At 49.0% G+C, this 19810-nt stretch overlaps 1 protein-coding gene across 2 annotated transcripts; it reads right to left on the bottom strand.

The window, feature by feature from the left end:
- Window positions 1-1032: 1032 nt before the first annotated feature.
- Window positions 1033-4095, bottom strand: IRF2BP2 (interferon regulatory factor 2 binding protein 2). Of its 2 annotated transcripts, none has more exons than XM_045437324.1 (2): window positions 2830-4095; window positions 1033-2244 (listed from the first exon to the last, which is right to left on the bottom strand). In XM_045437324.1, the coding sequence occupies exons 1-2, from the start codon at window positions 3890-3892 to the stop codon at window positions 1529-1531; spliced, it is 1779 nt and encodes a 592-aa protein (XP_045293280.1). In that variant the 5' UTR covers window positions 3893-4095; the 3' UTR covers window positions 1033-1528. The 2 variants fall into 2 exon arrangements, with proteins under 2 accessions (XP_045293280.1, XP_045293278.1); XM_045437322.1 differs by having other exon boundaries at window positions 2878-4093.
- Between the last annotated feature and the right edge of the window lie 15715 nt (window positions 4096-19810).

Here is a 19810-nt window from a genome sequence, read left to right as displayed (position 1 = left end):
AAAATCAGTTTACTGATGCAAAATAGTGATCAAAAGAAACTAGTTTACAAAAGGTTTCTAAGAATAGTTTGAGAGGTGGGGCCTGTCTATTATTAAAACCCTTACTTTAATTGTCACTAGTTTATCAAAAAAAAAAATTTTTTTTTTTTCCAGAAGAACAGTATTATTCACTTGGTATGTCAAACACACGTAAGAAGGAAATTACAGGTTTCCTCCACCCCCATTTGGGCTGTCACTGATATGCCCATGGGCAGTCCTGGCAGCACTATGTGCTGTTCCTGTCATTGTACCATACTGTATTTAGCACTCGCTAGAAACAGGGTGTAGGTGAGAGTACCAACAGCAATAGCACTACAGGTAAATGATAAAACAACAAAAACCCAAAACCAAAAACAAAACAAAAACCAAACACAAAACAGAAACGAAACCAATCCCGCAATCTCCAAGTTCACCTGAACCGTAACTTCCCTCGAGACTCTTTTCAAAGGAACGACGACACCAACAACAAACAGAGCTCTGGGGGGGGGGGGGGGGGGGGTGGGGGGTTTCAAAATATGAGTGGCGCTGCAGAGCCAGGCTCTGTTCAAAGATGGCAGTGCCATCTTGTGCGCCGCGCCATCCGCGGTCACCGCCCTCAGTCACTGAATCGTGTATTATGTAACCGGCTAGCATGCAGCATTGGAAGCTTACAACTGATCACGTGGGCAGTGAACAGTGGTCAACTTTGCCTTTAAAAAAAAAAAAAAAAAAAAATCCCCCTCCCCCCCAAAACCACACGAGTCCTGAAAATCTCTCAGCAGCAACTCCCAGGCAGTCATTAATATCCCAACAACTGAACTTTTAAGAACGAAATAGAGGAAGATTCGCAATCTATTTTCCTACTACTCTGAGAGGACAACGTTTTGGGGGAAACTTGGTGATATTTCCCACTGGCATGCCGCCCACTTCACTCATTTCCTTTCCTTCTCCACCAACTGGCCTCCAGCCTGAGAGAGGAGCCAGCAGTAAGGAATAACAGACAGTAAGGCAATCTTACAATGTCAGAAAATGTATTTGGCTTTTTTTTTTTCTTTTTAAAATAAGTGCATACAAATACAGCTAGAAGCAGTTCGGATTTGCCAAGTGCTCTAAAAAAGCAGCGCAAGTCACAGCCTACATTGAACGGTAACTGTCACCAGGATAATAAAGCACAAAGATATGCTAATAACATTAACAAAAGAAGAAAATGCCTTTAGAAGTACATACCTTTTGTCGTCAAAAAAAAAAAAAAATAGAAACACAATGTATTCAAAAAAAAAATCAAAATTATACAGCCATGTTTATGAAGTCTACATTTCCCTTGTCTTGGATATATATATATATACATATATATATACATATGTATATATATATGTGTGTGTGTGTATATATATATACATATATGTGTGTATATATATATATATATATATATATATATGGAGATATATATATATACAATTCAAGCAGTTTTAGTTAAGGGTAATCATTGGGTTTTTCTGAAACCGGAAAGTCACGAGTCTCTCTCTTTTTTCACTTTCACATCTCCAGCCAGGATGGTCGCAATTTCCCCTTGCATAAAGGCCCAGGGGACATTGGAGCCCACCAGAGGGCATTTTTCCCCGCTGGGACAATAGACCTCTCCGCTAGCTCCCTGCTGTTTGATGCTTTGTCTGGAGCAAGGGAAGCAGAACTTGTGCGAAGGGACAGACGGGCACTGCACAAAGTGGGTGTCCTCCAGCCGCTCGTGGCAGAGGGTGCAGCACAGGGGGGCACTGGCTGCCAGAGAAGAGTCTGGGAGGCTGGCAGGGTGCACTGGCTCCAGTCCTCCAGTGCTGCCTGCCCCCTGGCCCCCCACCTCTCTGGGGCCTAGCCTTCTTTGGTTCATAGACGACGGAGAGGGTGGACTGCTGCTATTCCTTCTGGTAGTGGAGTGAACCTGGTTGGCGTCTTTCGAGGCGTGACTGCCGCCTGCATTGTCTGCCACTAAGATCAGGGCTGCCATGGGGGACTGGCCGTTCTGAGCCGCTTCAGGCGGTGTGGTCCGGTTGGAATGAGGTGAGGCAGTGGGTGGCGGCGGAGACACAAAAGAGGATGTAGGAGTAATGGGGATCTTGAGCCCTTCTGTGGGTGTGGACAGCCACGGTTGTGCCTCTCCATTGATCTTAGGGGGCCCGACTTCACCTTCTGGTTCTGGAGAAGGCTTTCTTTTCCTCGCTGTTCTTGCCACTGGGGGAGAGAAAAAAAAGAAAAGGAAAAAAAGGAAGTAAGTGGATGTGTGCTGAAAAGGATCTCTCTCTTCCTAACACGAAACAAGACTCCCTAAAGAACGTCCGTTCTCTCAGAGCTGGTCTATAAAATCTCACAGGAGTTTCAAGTGCACGTGCAAGTTAGGACACTTAGACCCGTGGGGCTCCGAGGCGGTATTGTAAAAAGCCACAGAACACAGCATGCACCGAGGAGCCTGTTTCTACACGTGCACGCACGTCCCCAGGTTAAACCGCGCATTCGATCGCCAACGTCCCCCAACAGGTTAAAAGGTGACTGGTGCCCTCATGCTCCCATCCAAGAATGTGCTGGGAAAGGAAAACCCTGTGTCAGTGCCTATCAGCCCAGTCTGACTCATCTCTGTTATGCTGCTTCAGCACATGAACACGTTGCCACTAAGCACTGGTTCCGCCTCAGGCAGATCAGGAAGTTGGGTGTTTGTTGTTTCTGGGCCGGGGTAGAACGGCGAATGGAAAACAGCACCCCCTCCTCTGCTCTGCGTGCCCCTCTCTCCCCTAGAGCCCCTCACTCCACAGCCGCCCCTACCTGCTTTAGACCCGTTGGCCCCGTTGGCCTCGAAACCCAACAACCTGCCTGCAGTCAGGGCCGGCTCCTTCTTAAACTTGCTCTCGAAGGGCCCCGAGTGGCCGTGCTGGTGCAGCGCCAGCAGCGTGTCTCGCACGGTCTTGGGCCTGTTGACCCAGTCCTGCTCTCCGGGCCCGCGGCCTTTGCCCGCGCCCTCGGCGCCCAGCTCGGTGGGCCCGGCCGCCGCGGCCAGGCTGTCGGCCGCGCCGCGATGCGAGGGCGGCGGCGGCTGCTTCTCCTTGGCGGCCGCCTCGCGCTGCTCGTGCTCCGCGGCCGCGCTGCTCGATACGGACGCCGGCCGCTTGTGGGAGCTCAGTTCGGCAGGCTGCGCCGAGCCCAGGCCGGCGGCCGCGGCCCCGGACACGGCGGCCAGCGAGGCGGCGGCGCGGCCGCTGAGGCCGAGCGCGGCGGGCAGCGGCGTGGCCGAGCCGTTCATGAGCGGCACCAGGGTGGGCGGCACGGCGTGGCCGCGCCGCGGGTTCGGGCTCTGGCGGTTCAGCTCCGGGGGCTCCTCCAGCTTGGAGAAGCCGTTGGGCACCAGGATGCCGTTCACGGGCGGCGGCTGCGGCGTCGGCGGCTGGGCCAGGCCCGCGGCCGGGCGGCTGCCGCCAAAATCGGAGCCGAGGCGCGGGGGCCGCTCGGCGGCGGCCGCCAGGGGGTAGCGCTCCAGGGCCTGCGGGCCGCGCGGGGTGGCCTCGGGGCCGCCGTGGCCCAGCTGCTGCTGCTGCTGCTGCTGCTGCTGCTGCAGGAGGATGTCCTTGGCCGAGAGCGGCGGCGGCTTGGCGGCGGAGGGGGCCGCGGCGCCGGGCGGGGAGCGGCCCTCCGGGAAGCAGCCGTGCGCCCGCTTGAGCTGCCGCGCCGTCTCGATGACGAACTCGACGCGGTCGGCGCCCTCGTAGTTGACGCAGCCGCGGCACACGGGCTCGGTGAAGTCCCAGATCATGGCCCAGGGCATGCGAGGCAGGTCACACAGGTAGCACGACTGCCGCCGGGACGCGGCCGCCACCGCCACCGCCGCGGCCATGTCCGAGGAGCCCGCGGCGCTGGAGGAGGAGGAGGAGGAGGAGGAGGAGGAGGGGGCGCCGCCGCTCCCCGCCGGCACCACGCGCGCCCTCCTCCCCCCCCAACCCCGCGTCTCCCCCACCAGCGGCGGCGGCGGCCGCAGAGGCGGCGGCGGCGGCGGCAAAGCCCGCGAAGGCTCGGCGCCCGCGCAGCGCCCCCGGGGCACGAGGGGCGGCGGGCGCGGGGCGAGGGGCTGCAGCCGCGGCAGCACGTCCCCCCGGCCGGCGCGGGCGGGCGGCGGGGCGGCGGGGCGGCGCGGCGGGCGCGGCGGAGGCGGCGGCGGGAGCTCGGCCGGGGCCGCGGCCGGCCTCCAGACCGGAGCGAAGACGGGCCGCGCGGGCGCGGGGGAGCGCAGCAGGTCGCGGCGGCGGCCGGCGCGGAGTGCGGGGCGGGGGGCGGGGAGGCCGGGGGGGGCGGGGGGCGGGGGGCGGCCGCCGGGGCAGGCTCAGCCCGAGCGGCGGGGCATGCCGCGCCGGGGCGGCGGCGGCAGCCGGGCGGCGTGGAGCACGGGCGCGGCGCGGGCCCCGGGTCGCTCCGCTGCTCTCTCACAGCTCCTGGCGTCGCCGCTTTCCAGCGCCCGCGTCAGCGCCCTGCCCGCCTCAGCTCCGCCGCCGCCGTCGCTGCTGCTGCTGCCGCCGCGACCGCTCCACTTCTACAGACTTGATTCTTCGACAGCCTCGCACGGCGCCTGCGCGGGCCCCCTCCCCTCGCGCGCGCACCCGCCCTCCCCCGCGCTCGCGCCCTCCCCCTCCCCCCGCGCGGTGAGAGAACGAGCGCTGCCGGGCGAGCCGGCTCCTCGGCGCCCGCCCGCGGGGCAGCGCCGCCCGCCCGCGCCGCGACCGGTGTCCCCGAAGTGAAGGCGATGCTGGCGCGGTTTGCTTCCCTCCACCCGCTCGGCTGCCTCCACTACTCAGCCAGGATTCCTCCCCTCCAGAAGCTTGAGGCCAAATCATGCCAAGACTCGTGTTTTTAAAAGCAAGGCCACTTTGTGACTTGGTGCTGTCACTCTCTTGAGGATGGGGACTTTAAATCTAACGTGGTTCACAGGTTTTTGTTGTTGTTGTTGTTGTTGTTAAGGAGTCCCATTTGAACTCCACCAAGTGCTTTCACACTCGCATTTGTCTTTGAAGGACACAGGCGCCGCCAGTCCCCTTAAGTTTTACTAAGAGTCTGTTCCTAAGCCTGGGACCGCGTCCACTCGCCGTTTGGCGGAGCCCTTCCGGAGGGAAGCGGGAGCGCCGAACCCCTCGCAAATATCGAGGCTTCCTCTCTCCCCCGTCCTCCCTTCCTTCCTAGCCCGGGCTCAACCTGCCGAGCAAGGGACCTCGCGGCGGCGCTGGCGGACCCGGCCGCCTTATGTAGGACCGCGCGGCGGGCGCGTGACGTGGGCGCAGAGCCGCGGGCCCGCGTGCGCCGCTGCCGCCGAGTGCGCACGCTCCGGGCGGACGTGACTCGGCGCCGCTGGCACTGGCGGCCTCATTGAACGAATGCACATTCCAGGGATCCGGGGTCTACGGCCAGCGCGGCCGCGTCACCGCGCAGGCTCCGCCCCCTCCGGCGACTGTGGGCCTCTAGGCCCCGCCCCCGGGCCCAAACTTGGACTGGAGGTGGCGCGGGACGCGGGCGCCGGGGTCTGCGCCGGCCGTGGGGGTGGCTGGCCAGCCGGCCGGCTCGCGGGTCCCGCAGGCGGCTGTCGCGCGGGTCCAGGCCGTAGGCGGAAGTCCCCGGCGCCGTAGTGGGGCGGGACCCACGGCGCGGCCCAGGCCAGGGCAGTCCCTGGCCGGGTGCATACCCGCCTCGCGCGAAAGCCGGGTGCGGCCGCAGAGCCTGCCCGCCCCGCCACTGTTGGCGGCCACAGCCTCTGCCCAGACTGAAGTGAGCACTTGAGTTTCACACTTGTATCGGGAGGAGGAGCTGGTGTGTGTTACGGGTAAATCACTTTTGGCTGGTCGTTAGTCTTACTGACTAATAGACGCGGGCTTAGTCACCCTCAGTTGGGACCTAGACACTTCAACTCTGGAAGGGCGGCCCTTGGAGCTTCTTTTGTTGGAAAACAGGCCCACATCTCTGCGTGTGACTGGAATGGGCTGGTTAAGTGTGGGAAGAACAGGGTACTAATTATATTATCTTTCCTACAACTGGATTGGTAGGTGGAGAGAGAAAAAATCCTGCTGACGTTTCTCTCTAGTTGTTGCTATTGAAAATGCCAGGTTGCTTCAAAGGATTAACCACAAGGAAGAGGAAAAACACCCTTGGAGAAACGGTGGAGGGAGCTGCTTAAAGCACATGAAAAAACCTGTTCGAAAGTGGCACAGAAAGCGTAATGCCAGATCTAAGTGTTTTTACAGGCCAACCCTGCACGTCTCCTCTTGGGGATTTCCAGAGAAGGTGTGCTTGCCATAAAGGTCTCCCCATCTGTTCCCGGATCTTGCTTGCAATTGCAATCCTGCCTCACCCTCTTCTAGCCGGGAGAATAGGGCCTGCCCAGATCCTTCCCGGGAGCAGCTGGTGCCAGTGGGCTTCGTCACCCCTAGTACCTGCTGTCTCGAACCTCTTTGAGGACGTGTCCCTCTGGTCACTCTCCATGCAGTCCCTGTGCCGCTGATTGTAGCGCGTGACTTTGATGTGGAACACTTCCAGTCTTTGTGCTGCAGAGAGACTGGCCATCTGAACACCCCCAAGAGATGGCCCCACTAGGCAGTGACTGAAACATTAAAAGAAAACAACTCTGTGTTAGAGCCATGGCCTAATTATACTCATTTACCTGCAAGCTGGTACTGTAATAACCTCAAGGGAAAGCCTGCCGTTCCGTCCCAAAATAGAAATCCTGAAATACAAATGCTGCCTTGAGAGGTACAAAGTAAGGATTTTTGTAGAGCAGAGCTTGTGTTCTCCAAACGAAGGGCATTTCCTTTTTATATTACACTGTGAGTTGAATGTTGAAACAGAGTTGTTGTAACTTCCCTAACGAAATGCCTGCCGGAGCATGGAGAGGCTGGTTTACTTCTGGTCTCTCTTTGCCATAAAAGGAGCCGGGATCAAGGGGGTTAAGGCTGGCCCTGGATCCAGAGCAGCAATTCCTTATATTGTATCAAAAGTCTTTCATGCTGCCTGGCCTTTCATGTAGCTCTGAAGCAGCTTTATCGATCTATGCTAAGTAAACATAGCTTTGTTTTTGTCCTCCACCCACCGCCCTCCCTGCCGGCCCAGACTGGAGTTGGATCCCATCCAAATCGGCTGCCGCAGCAGCTACGGCCGCCTCCTCCACACACAGAAGCAGGGTTTCTAGGGTGAGGCAATGCGTCTGCAATTCGCAGAGACAAGGCAGGAATTGTAATTGTAGTTCATCATGTGATGACTTATGAAAGAGGAAGTTGGTATGTTTTAGTCACGTAGACTCTGCCCTCTTGCTTAAGGCTGCTGGTCCTCTCAGAAGAGCATTATGATAATCTTTGCCTTTCAGAGTCAAGGTTACCAGGTTGGCTGCAGGGCCCTCCTACTCGTTCATAGGTGGACGCCGCACCAGGTGTTGGTGGGGCCGTGGGTTGAGGCTGGCTTTTCACCAGATCGCCGAAATGCTGCCATTTGTCTTAAGAACTAAAGGAAATATTCCACGGGGAACACTTCTGCCGAGATTAGATGAGGCAACGGTCCTTTCCAGCTCTAATTTCTAAGGCCCTTTTTTTTTTTTCTTTTTTAAATAAAAATCACAGTCTAGGAGCAAAAGGAAAGCCGTTCTGTAGGATACCATCCAAAAAGAGCAGGGATAAGGGAAGCGATCGGAAGGTAAGCCAGAGGGAGCAGTTCTAAGCAATGGCTCAGCGGGTAGAACAAATCTGACCTCCCCGCACAGAGATTTCCATGGGCTTCCGCCATGTGGGCATTAAACATCTAAAATCTGAATCTGGTCCCCGGAGCTTACCCCAGTTGAGGTGATGCTCTTGTTAACACAGCAGGGCCCTGTACTGACACCCCACAGGGCAGTGTAAAAAAAAAAAAAAAAAAAAAGTTCCTTCCAGAAAAGACCCTGAGGGCACTCTGGCCTGAGGACACACAGCTGGGGGAGGGTTGCACGGGGAGGGAGCACTGCCCAAGAGGTGATATTCCTAGAGACTGCTGAGTTCATGCACTTCACCCTATATCCACATGTGGAATCACAGCCTTCATTCTTTAGAGTGCAGTTTCTATTAATAGCGTGATGTTGCAACCATACTAGAGCTTCTTAAACTCTGACCCTGGCATATTTGAAGGAGAAAAAAAAAAAAAAATGCAGCCGCGTGTCATGTGGATTTTTTGTGGATAACATCCTCAGCTCCTTATGCAAAACCACCGTTCAGACTGAAAGGGCACATGTGCTATTCAGGGCTGATCTACTTTAAAAAAATTATACGTAGGCATTTGAACATACTTGTTTATGGGAATACGTCTGTGCCTACTACATACAGAGAGTCATGACATACAGGAACCTTCTGTAACAGGAGAGCCTTTTTTCTAAGTAATAGCGTTTTAGGAGACAGTGCTGCTGGTTTTTCAATTGCAAATCTACTTTTTTAGAAATACTTTCCCTCTGTTTGACCTCTCCCCGTAGCCTACCTCCCCTGTGCACAGAAAGCATTCAGATATTAAAGAGACTTTTGCATGTGGAGGAGGTAAACTGTCTGTGGAGGGTCTAAGAATCAGCAGCTGTTAGTCACCAGCCTGTGTGTAAACACAGGTACGGGTCCCCATTTAGAGTAAAAATTGGGGTCTTGGATGGAGGCTAAGTACTTCCTGTGTCAGAATTTAAAGAGCTAAGTGAAAAATACAGACAAAGGAGAGATTGAGGTCACACACTCTCTCAGTCTGCAAGGAAATTTGTAGGAGAACTGGAGGGAATTCAACAGCCATTGGATGCCAGAACCCTCCTATTGACTTTTTGGAAAGAGCATGATGAAATGTACTTTTCTGGAAAAATGTCTGAATGCGGGTTTAACGGATATTCGAGACACTCACCAAAATCCTTTAAAAGACAGCACTAGGAAGATGCTGACAAAATAGTGAATATACTTCGAGGATAATGTTTGAAAATATTAAGGTGGTAAATTTTCTTTCATTAGCTTACTTCTTTAAAATGTAACTCTCCTGAGTACACTTTAGGTAGTCAGGGGACCGCAAAAATGGAAGATGTTACAATTCTAAAAGGTTAAGAATAATATGATCGCCTAGTATTTATTATGCCTTTCATATGGACATTCAAAAAAGATTGTTTCAAGCATAAATTCTATGATCTTGTCATCCTTCTTCAGAAACGAAAACCTAAGGTATTGAAAGATTAAGTGATTTGCCTACAGTAACTTTAAAGTTAAGCATCAGAACTGAAATCCAGATATGAGTCCTATTGTCTAATGGTATAGTCTAGAAGATTCTGTTTGCATTTTGAATGTTAAAAAATCATGCAAGCACAGTGTAGAAACCTAGCAAAAGAGTGTTAACGTTTGTGAGTGTTGACAAAAAGAATGTTAAGATTTGCCAATCTCTATGTTTATAGGAAAAAAGTACTTGCAGTTCACAAGACGTGCCATCCAAAGAAAAGCAAACAGTCACAACAGATAGAGGGAGATGATAGAGATGAGAGACAGTTGCCACCACACTGTGCCTGGTAGGGGACTCCTTAAATGGCAAACTATTTTGTGCTGGTCTTTACAAACTTCAGATAAAAATTGATGTTGGCGGTAGGATAAAAGACTTCCATCCCAGGGGTGCCTGCTGGCTCAGTCGGTTAAGTGTCTTATTCTTGATTTCCACTCAAGTCGTGATCTCACGGTTCATGAGACGGTGCCCAGCAGGGCTCTGCAGTGACAGTGTGCAACCTGCTTGGGATTCTCGTTCTCCCTCTCTCTCTGTGCCTTCCCCACGTGTGTGCTCTCTCTCTCTCTCCACCCTGCCCTCTCTCTCAAAATAAATAAACAAACGTTAAAAAGGGGCGCCTGGGAGGCTCAGTTGGTTAAGCGTCCGACTTCGGCTCAGGTCTTGATCTTGCAGTTTGTGGGTTCGTGGGTTCGAGCCCCGCATCAGGCTCTGTGCTGATGGCTCAGAGCCTGGAGCCTGCTTCGGATTCTGTGTCTCCCTCTCTCTGCTCCTCCCCCACACGTGTTATCCTTCTCTCTCTCTCAAGAGTAAACATTTAAAAAAAATGTTTTAAATAAATAAATATTAAAAAAATAAACACTTCCATTTTGGAATTTAGTTGGGTGAGGATATGATTTGGGCAGTCACCAAACTGGAATACTGTACTTCCAACTCTTTATGACCTGTTTCCTTACAAAGCAAAGGAAAATCTCATGAAATCATGTAATTCCTATTGTAGGATTCCAATCCTGACTACTTTGCACTCAGACAAATACAATGGGCTATGGGGCACTGAAAAGAAAAAAACATGAGGTCAGATATTTCCTAGAATTTCATGATTATGAACGAGCTAGAGGAATCAAAATGATCATAACTTATTTAAATAAGCCCTCAGTGTCATTGTTTGTATTTCTTATGAAAACGAGGTTAGCCAGGGGCACCTGGGTGGCTCAGTCAGTTGAGCATCCAACTCTTGATTTCAGCTCGGTCATGATCTCGAAGTTCATGGGATCGAGCCCCGCACTGTCAGTGTGGAGCCTGTTTGGGATTCTCTCTCCCTCTCTTTCTTTCTCTGCCCCTTCCCCTGCTCATGTTATCTTTCTCTCTCTCAAAATTAAACAACAAATAAATAATCATTTTTTTAAAAACCCTTAGGAAAAAAGAAGTCAGCCAATATGAACTAGACTGACTTTCTCTTGATAAGGTGGAAATGTATTTTATAAAAGAATGCCAATCAGCAGGAAAATTTGGCCTTTACCAATGAGGTTGCAATAATCTGTCCTAGTGGTTTACTCGCTCTAGCCTAACGTGTTTAGAAACAAGCAAACAAATAAAAAGAAGGAGTTCCAGTCCAAGATGGCCATTTAGAAAGATCTCAAACGTACCCCCTCCACAGAACACACTGAATTACACCTATGTATAGAACAATTCCTCTGGAAGAAGAACTAAGGGCCAACCCAACAGCTTCTCCACAACAGATAGAACAGAAAACAAAACACACAAAAAGTAGTGTTATTTAAAACAATTATTTTATGTGTATAGGTGATATTCCATTGGTACCCAAAGAGCTAAATAACAGCAAAACTATTTCTCCCGTGTGTGTGTGTGTGTGTGTGTGTGTGTGTGTGTGATCAGTTTTACGTACAAAGGAGACACCGAGAGCTCCCTGCAGAAGGAAGAGAGGAAGAAAAAAGACTCGTCGAGGACTGTAATTTATTAATTAGAGTAAATGTGTGTATGCATTAACACTTCCGCCCCTGCACCCACATGGCGATACCTCTTTGCCAAGGGGAGTGCAAAACCTGAGACCATTAAGATTCACACTCAGAACTGAGCGGATACAGGGAAGAAGCTCAGGGGACCAGACCCCCTGAGTGTGTGCCCTAACAAAAGACCACTGGTGGACAGAAATAGAGACAGAGAGTTCCTATGTGACGGCCTAAATATAGTGTGTTTACTAAAAAGCTTGTCACAGACGGCTAAAATGCAAAAACAGATGAACTCTGATGGACTCGTTGGCAAGCCTTCTCAGCCCTTCAAGCAAATTCCTGAGTGAGGAAACTGGTCCGAAACATGCCTGGGAACGACACGCACGTGAACTTCCTAGGGGCTGTTATCTCTCAGCATTTCAGAGACAGCGAGATTTTAAACATTTTTCAGACTGCTGTTATGCTACGTCCTACCTACCTACCCACCCACCTACGTCTGCATTAACAGATCAATTCGTTATCCGTCACCATGACTGACACATCCGTGTCGATTCACTTTACGAGTTTGGTCAAGTGGGGGGCCCAAGACCATGAAGCCTTGGCCTTCGAGGAAAAGGTGCTGCTGTTTTCAACGGCCAGCATTCAGGTTTCCCAAACTGCAGTTCTTTCTTTAGCCCACTGGTGGGCTACCTCTTATTTCTGTTTTCTTCCCAGGTTCTTTTTTTACATACATGTAAACGCCGGCACGGGAAATAGCTGAGGAACCATGGGGTTCCCCTCATCCACCTGGCAGGTCACCTGATGCAGGTCACTTGGATACCCCCGGGCCTGGGTTTTTCTCTGGTGGGAGAGGAGGCGCTGACCTTGCCACCATTTCTACTCCGACCCTTCGTATGGTGGATGATTTAATGGGACTACGGGAGATTTGGACAAACCCAAGCCCAACATCTTCTGACACGCGTGCCATCACAAAACAACGCAGAAAAATGACCAGTGAGTGTCTGCCCATTATTTTGGGGCATTGTGCCATCCAAATAAAGTTGCTAGGTTAAGTGGCTCCCAGATCATCACATCATCTGAGAACATTATGCCTGCTTGGTTTGGGCTCAGATCCCAGGCCAGGAGTGGCTAAGCCATGGTCTGTACTTAGTTTAAGTTAGCCAGGGCAAAAGCATCTGTATCAGCGTTAATGTGCCCAATTAAAGTCTCTCGAGACTTAACGGAAAATATTTCTCTCCACAAGAGACCACCTTATTGTGTATATAAATGTATAAAACAGCAAAGGTTATATACATATTTGGGCAAAGATTGTGTATATACTTCATATAAAATGGGCAAAGATTCAATATACTATTGACAGACCCTTTAGATTACTCGAGAGGACCTCAGTTGAGAAAAACAAAAAACTGTTCCATACACTGACAGGCATTTGGCTGAATAGATCAGCAGGATGTGGAAACTTGTTTTGAGGTTTTTTTGTATTCTCACCCATGATTCCCCTGCTTAATAGCTATGTGGCTTCTTTGCTGGCTATATACTGAATTTATAAAGGATGTTAGAAGACTTAAGTTCTAGGAATCCTGATATTTTGAAATTTGTTCACTAACGTCAAACTATCGTTAACTACTCATAACCTTCCATATGGTTTTCACCTATTTGGGTCTGATTATGAAAAAACCTAATGAAGTTTCTTAAATTCTATGTATTTCAAAGATGGTGTTGGTGGGAAGCACTTATATGTAAAAGTTTCATGTCAACTACTTTTCTACAACCAAAAAGGAGCCATATTCTTGGGGTGCCTGGGTGGCTCCGTTGGTTGAGTGTCCAACTCTTAGTTTCGGCTCAGGCCATGATCTCATGGTTCGTGAGTTTGAGACCCACATCGGGCTGTGCACTGACAGTGCAGACCCTGCTTGGAATTTCTCTCTCCCTCTCTCTCTCTCTGCCCCTCCCTGGCTTGTTTGCTCTCTTTCTCAAAACAAACAAACAAACAAAAATAAAAAGGAGCCATATTCTTTATTTCTCATGTAGAAATTACTCGACGTATTTTAAAATGAGCGTCCCAAACGAGACCTCCAGATTCCATGAATTCAGAGTGTGGAAAAAGATAAACGGCCCCTTTTAGCTGTAACAGGAGACATTCTTTTAAAAGCCTGGAATGTTGAAGCCCTCTTTTACTGAAAACATGTCAGGACATGCCTTTTTGGGATGCTGACAAGTGGTTTAGGCTCAGAATTCAACATTCCAGACTTTTGAAGTTGTTTTCTGTTGGTAGACGACCTCTTGATTATTTTCGTGCGGTGGGTGTTCAGGCCAACCTTTCCGGTTCCCAGTAATTAAAACAAAACAAACAAAACAAACGATAACCCATATTCTGTGAAGTGTCCGCATTTTAGCACGAAGTTAGGCGTGTGTGAGCACTGGATGTACAATGGTCAATTCTATGAGCCTTGTCACAGTCCATAACAAAAGTTAGTTCGAAATTGTGTACCCCTGACCTAGAATGCTTTATTTTCCAGTGCTCCTTTCTACTTAATAGTGTCACCATGTTACAGAATGAAAAATCACAGTTGCGGCCAAAAAGTTTCCACCTTTAAGGAGCTGTCATTTCGCTAGTAAGATTAAGTAGCCATTTCCATTCACCTCGGCTCCTTTTGGCATCAAGGCTGGGAACGGGTTAGGGGGACAAATAAACGAATGAGCTGGTGAATGGAGTTTCTTTCTCCTGACTCAGAAAGGTGCCGCTTTCCCCCATGCAGGAGGTATCAGTTAGGTGCAAACCGGTTCTCCCACTCCATAGAGCCCCTGTTTTTAGGAAGTTAGGATCCGCCGGTCGGAGAATTGCACTGCCTTAGCACACTATACAGCACGAACCTGGTGAAATTAAAAGGAAATCCTCCTCCCTGCCTCACCAGCCCCCACGGATTCATTTCACAGGCGCATCTATCTGTGGGTCTCAAACAAACGTAGCCCACTTAAAACCCCGTCAACATTCGCCTTATTACACGAGACCTGTCAGTAAATGTTTTCATATTTCTCGAACACCAGCAGGATTCTCAATATGCCCCAAAAGAGAGACGTAGAGGTGCAATCTTGAGTGGTGATTAAAAACAAAACAAAAAAAAAAGTCTCATCTCATTTCACTTTGTGGGAGTTATTTTTTAATTGTCTGCTTTATTGGGAAATTTCCCAGAGATTTATACACGATGAGAAACTAGTCTGGAAAAAGCCAAACAGGACAGGCCCAACAGTCAGAGGTCTCTTAAAACACTTCGTCTTACAGACCAAGAATACAACCTGTAAATCATTTTTATGCTTTTATTATGGTATATAAATTACGATATTTTAGGTGGAACCAATAAAGCCGGCCTAGGGAAGAAAATCACTTTCTTTCTTCAGGCTTTCCATAGGTAGTATAATTTAAATAATTCTATGGTAGAGTGTCATCACCTCCGATTGAGCGCTGTTTACGAAGTAAGAACAGTAATCCTCATGTAAAAAAGGTCGTATTGCTACCCTATACAGCAGATGGTGTTATTAAACACACAGGCAAAGTCCAAGGTCATAAGGAACTAACAATTAACCAGAAATACGATCTGTCACACTCGTTTAATGGGTAACCTACCACATATATGCCGCTTGTATTATCGTGACTGTTGGGAGGTATACCGCCAACGTTCAGAGCAGTTACACCATCAGTTTAGAAATATTGAAATTATGTTCTCGCTTAAGCGTTTAGTGAAGCCAACAAACTAGAAAGAAAGTGAAAATTGGTGTGATTTGCCCATAATCTTGCTTTCTGTTGCCTACTTTTAAAAATACAGCTATCCTGGAATCTAATTGGTCCACCCAAACGAATACCTGTCAAAATTTTGGATTTTATACTGCTAATTTGAATTGCTCCAAGGATAGTTCAGATCATCACAGGCATTATTTTTTCCCCCTCAGATTTCATAGTGTGAAGGTGACGAGAACAGATTTGGCCATACGCAGCAGCAAACGGGGTGGGGGTGGGAGGACCACGGGAAAACCAGCAGTGTGGAGAGGGGCAATGAGTCAGGAGTTGGGAGGAAGGGGGAAGGGTGTAGTCAATGACTTACCGCGTAAGTAATAGGGGCACGATTAAAATCTGGCGGTGGACTCCGCTTTGATTGTAAATCAAATACAAATACGTCAATCAAGCCAAAGCTTTATAGGGACAGCCCAATTCCTCATGAGGATTTTCCAAGGAGAGTTTGCCACAGAAAAGGTGTGAACAACTTCCTTCTCAGCTAGGCTTTTGAGGATGAAGAACTGGTTTCTAAATTCACCCAAAGGAAAAATGACCAACAGGGCAGGAACCACGTCTGAATCACAGAGAGTTGGCTAGAATTTGAAAGCGTTAAGTCTTGGCCCCTAAGCAAGGACTCCAAAGTGTGTCACAGAGTTGACTCCAACCACTGTGTCAACTAATCTGAAAAACAGCATCTGGAAAAGCTAAAACATCCCGGGTGCCCCAGGTGAATAGAAGATGAACGATGGGAAACGAGGTTCGAGGCCACTGGCTCCTCAGAGTTAAGTAAGTGGGCGGATCCCAGTCTGTGGACAAAAACCCGTTCTTGAATTTCCCTGCTGCTGGATTTGGTGAGGAAGTCTGAATCACAGCAAATGCATGCTAATAAGTTTTTTTTTTTTTTCCCTTATGCAGTTTCACATATTTAAACATGTACATTTACATTTCTCCACTTTTAAACTGAATAAGAAAAGCGCAGCATCCCAGTCTGAGACCTTCATCTCCAGGCTCAGGGAGCTGGATTTTCCATGTGGCCAAGACTCCTGCTGAAATTTCCAGCAGGTCCTCAGAAAAGCCGATGAGATACCCTTGGGCTGAATGAATGAGAACTTTCTGGAGAGCGGAAGACTGGTGGAGGTCCAGCTGGAAAAACATATGGCAACAGAGACGGAAAGAGTGCTTCATGACCGAGAGCTTTATAAAAAATGTCTGGAGGCTCAAGGCAGCCGTTACAACCTAAGATCTTACTAAGCATGATGGATGTTCTTACTTCTAGGACTGCCTCCAATTTACCTGGCTCCCAGCCAGTGCTGCATCCTCAGGCGCCCCTTGGGATGGTGCCCGCACAAGAGCAGCGTCGCACCCCCTCCTACCTCCAAGGCCAGGACGCTGGGCCTGCTCCCCCAGCCCCCGCCCCAATGGAGCACTTGAGATGGCCACTCGCTGTGTTGTCCTGAAAGAAAACAAAGTTTGCAAATCACTGCAGTCCGTTGGTTTTATAATAGGTCGGGAGGGAAAATGACTACGGTAAATTCCCTTCCTAACCCCACATGAACTCAGAGCATAGACTGCTCAAGGAGCAAAACTGGGCAGTCGGAGTCTCAGGACAGGACGCCATGCCAAGATGGCTTCTCCAGACAACGGCACGGCCTTGAGGTTTTATATCAGTCCCTCCCTGCCCGATGTCATTTCCAAGATACTGGAAAGGAATTTTTCATTTTTCCACGTTAATTCTCCATACTAATCCTCTCTTAGTACTAATACCCATTTGTATCTGTTACTGAGCTTTAACAACACTCTACATGGGATGCCGCATCCCTTAGAAAACACATAAAATGGAGTTGATTATTCAGAATTATAGAAAAAAACACTTCATAAAGTTCATAATTTACCACAGGGCTATAAAAAAAATAGTAAGTTCCTCTAGAATACTTGAGTACTATTAGGTTTTTAAAAACATAACCACCATATACTTTTTAAAGATACACGCAGAATGTACTGGAACAGGCAGGCAGACACACTTCTTTCTGTCCTCAGCTATGGCATCCGTAATATAGTCATGGCTGACACTACTTTTCCTCAACAGATGATACTGTCTCCCTTTCAACTTCTCTAATGGCCATTCTGCCGCCATTTTCCTTAAGCGTGGCAACAGTAGAGGCAGCAATTACTGTAGTCACAAAAATCGGGGCCTAACTTCATTACCCAATCATTATGACAATTGTCCTTCCAGTTTCCCCATTGTCCATGTAGACACATTTCCAAGGCATGTTCGGATTCCATTACTGGAAAGAGAAAGGCCAGTGGGTCCGTTACACACGCTCTCTACTGATAAAGCAATGTCATTAACTTTTGATAGAAGAAGAAGCAAATTATAGCCCTTTATGCTTAGATTGTATTTACCCTCTTAAGAACTCAGAGCAAAAACCAAGATGTGTGTCTGGGCGCACGTAGGTGCATATATGTTACTATATTGTTATGTAATTATTATATACTACTAAAATACTTTAATAATGTCAGGTTCAGGGTAAGCTTTCCATCCATCTGGTCAAGGGGGATGGAGAATGTGTACCTAAGACTATGTGGGCCTAATGGGGAAATGGTGTTGAAGCCCTAGAATTTTCTAGATGTTCAGAGAGAGAAAACAAAGCCCCTTCTTCTCAAGTAAAGCTTTTCTCTCTGGAGGGCACCAGAAATGCAGAGATAGATTATGGACTGGGGGCTAGCTAAATGTTTGTTCTTTTTAACAGAGGCCCAGCTTCCCCTTGAAGCTCCAAATCCCTGTCGGCATTCACTCTGAGGTTTCCATCCTGGGAGGGTAACTCAGGCTCCAGGACAGGGCACCACTCCTGTCTCTGCTGTCACATTGCTGTGTAAACACAGGCAAATCCCTTTTTCTGCGCTTCACTTCCTCTGCAGGTTGAGATACAGCTGACCCTTAAACAATGCAGGGGTGAGGGGCGCCGACCCCCCCCTCCTCGAAGTCTAAAATCCACACACAACTTTTGACTCCCTGAAAACGTAACTACTGATAGCCCGCTGTTGGCCAGAAGTCTTACCGTTGACATGCACGTGTCCATTCACATGCATTTTGTATGTTTTGGGTGTTCTATACTATCTTCTTACAATAGAGCAAACCAGAGAAAAGAAAACGTTACTAAGAAAATCATAAGAGAAAATACACTTACAGCACTGCCCTGTGTCTACTGGAAAACAATCCGCATGTAAGCGGACACTCGCAGTTCAAACCCACATTGTTCAAAGGTCAGCTGTAAAGGCGAGATTTACTACATCCAGAGTGGGTCAGTTTGGGTAAGTGACCCAGCGGTTAAGAACGCGGGGCCTGGAGGCAGAGAGCCAGGGTTTCTATTCCAGTTCTTCCACTTTGACCAGCTGTGTGAGCCTAGGCGAGGCCCTTAACCTTTCTGTACCTCAATCTCCTTATCTGTGAAATGGGGATAAAAAACGTACTTACCGCAGAGGTTGATAGAAGGATTATCACCAAAGCTGCCAATGACCTCATTTTGACCATCTCCAAGAGACTCTTATCTCTCTAATCCCTTCTGAGTCATCTGCCACTTCTGCGATCACTTCTTGAATTCTTTTCCTCACTGTGGCTCTTAAAGTAATATCCCGTGCCTCCTGAACGCAAAGAAGGTTAAGAACTCCAGAAGTTCCTGTGTATGTGTTCTACCTCCCCCTGCTTTACTCCAGGCTAAAAGGTTTTGGGACTCGGCACACAGTAGGTGCTCAGTGAATGTCTGTGGCGCTGCCCTGAACTTCAGTGTTGAAGGTCCGTCTTCAGTCTCCGTCCCCTATTGTTTTCTGGGTATTTGGGCCCTTCCTGCCCTTCCTAGAATCTCCGCTCAATGAAGTAAACCTAAACCCTGTAAGGTCGTCTGACTCAACGTCCATCCGGTTCTTCATTTGAGACCCGAAATTCTTCCTGGCTAAATACCATCTGTTCCAGGTTTCCAATTTTTGTGGGGGTCCATTGTTAATTCCCCTTTATTCAGGAAACAGATGTAGGAATTAAGCCCCTAAAACATCAAAACCACGCACAGTTATTCTGAAAACAACCCCTTCTTGGGCTGTATAAGATGCATTTTAACAAGGGAATGCTATTCTCTGAGAGGTAGAACCCAAGAATATGCATTAAAAAAAAAAAACTTTTTTTAAACTTAAAACTTTTTTTTTTTTTTTTTTACTTTCTGAGAGATAGAGAGAGACAGAGTGAGAGCAGGGGAGGGGCAGAGAGAGAGCGAGACACAGAATCTGAAGCAGGCTCCAGACTCTGAGCTGTCAGTACAGAGTCTGACGCGGGGCTCGAACCCATAAACCGCGAGATCGTGACCTGAGCCGAAGTCAGAGGCTTAACCGACTGAGCCATCCAGGCGCCCCAAGAATATGCATTTTAAAAATCAAATTCCTGAGGCACCTGGCTGGCTCAGTCGGGGGAATATGTGATTCTTGATCTCAGGGTTGTGGGTTCAAACCCTGTGTTAGGTGTAGTGATTATGTAACAATAAAATCTTAGAAATAAAAATAAATAAATAAAAGTAAAATTCCTGTCTTCTACACAGTAAAGAATAATAACTGTTGGTTCAGTCTCACCCCGAATCCCTTCTGCCACACATCTCAATTCAGGGCCACTTCAACTGAACAAAGGTTATACCTGTGAGGATCAAAGTTACTTAAAATATTAACTTATAATATTAAAAAAAAAAAAAAAGAGGCAGACGTCCCCTTACACACACACACTCGGTCTCTCTCTCTCTCTCTCTGAAGTCAA

This window comes from Leopardus geoffroyi, chromosome D2 (genome assembly GCF_018350155.1).
Source record: "Leopardus geoffroyi isolate Oge1 chromosome D2, O.geoffroyi_Oge1_pat1.0, whole genome shotgun sequence".
In the NCBI taxonomy this organism is placed as follows: domain Eukaryota; kingdom Metazoa; phylum Chordata; class Mammalia; order Carnivora; family Felidae; genus Leopardus; species Leopardus geoffroyi.
The sequence above is the reverse complement of the archived record's forward strand: the minus strand, read 5'-3'. Positions and strand labels throughout refer to the sequence as shown.

What these genes read in the sequence shown, in the direction of transcription:
- IRF2BP2 (XM_045437324.1), bottom strand. Translation starts at nt 3,892, where the DNA reads ATGGCCGCGGCGGTGGCGGTGGCGGCCGCGTCCCGGCGGCAGTCGTGC. An exon ending in GGCCAACGGGTCTAAAGCAG is followed by an intron (nt 2,245 to 2,829) that starts GTAGGGGCGGCT and finishes TCTCTCCCCCAG; the next exon opens with TGGCAAGAACAGCGAGGAAA.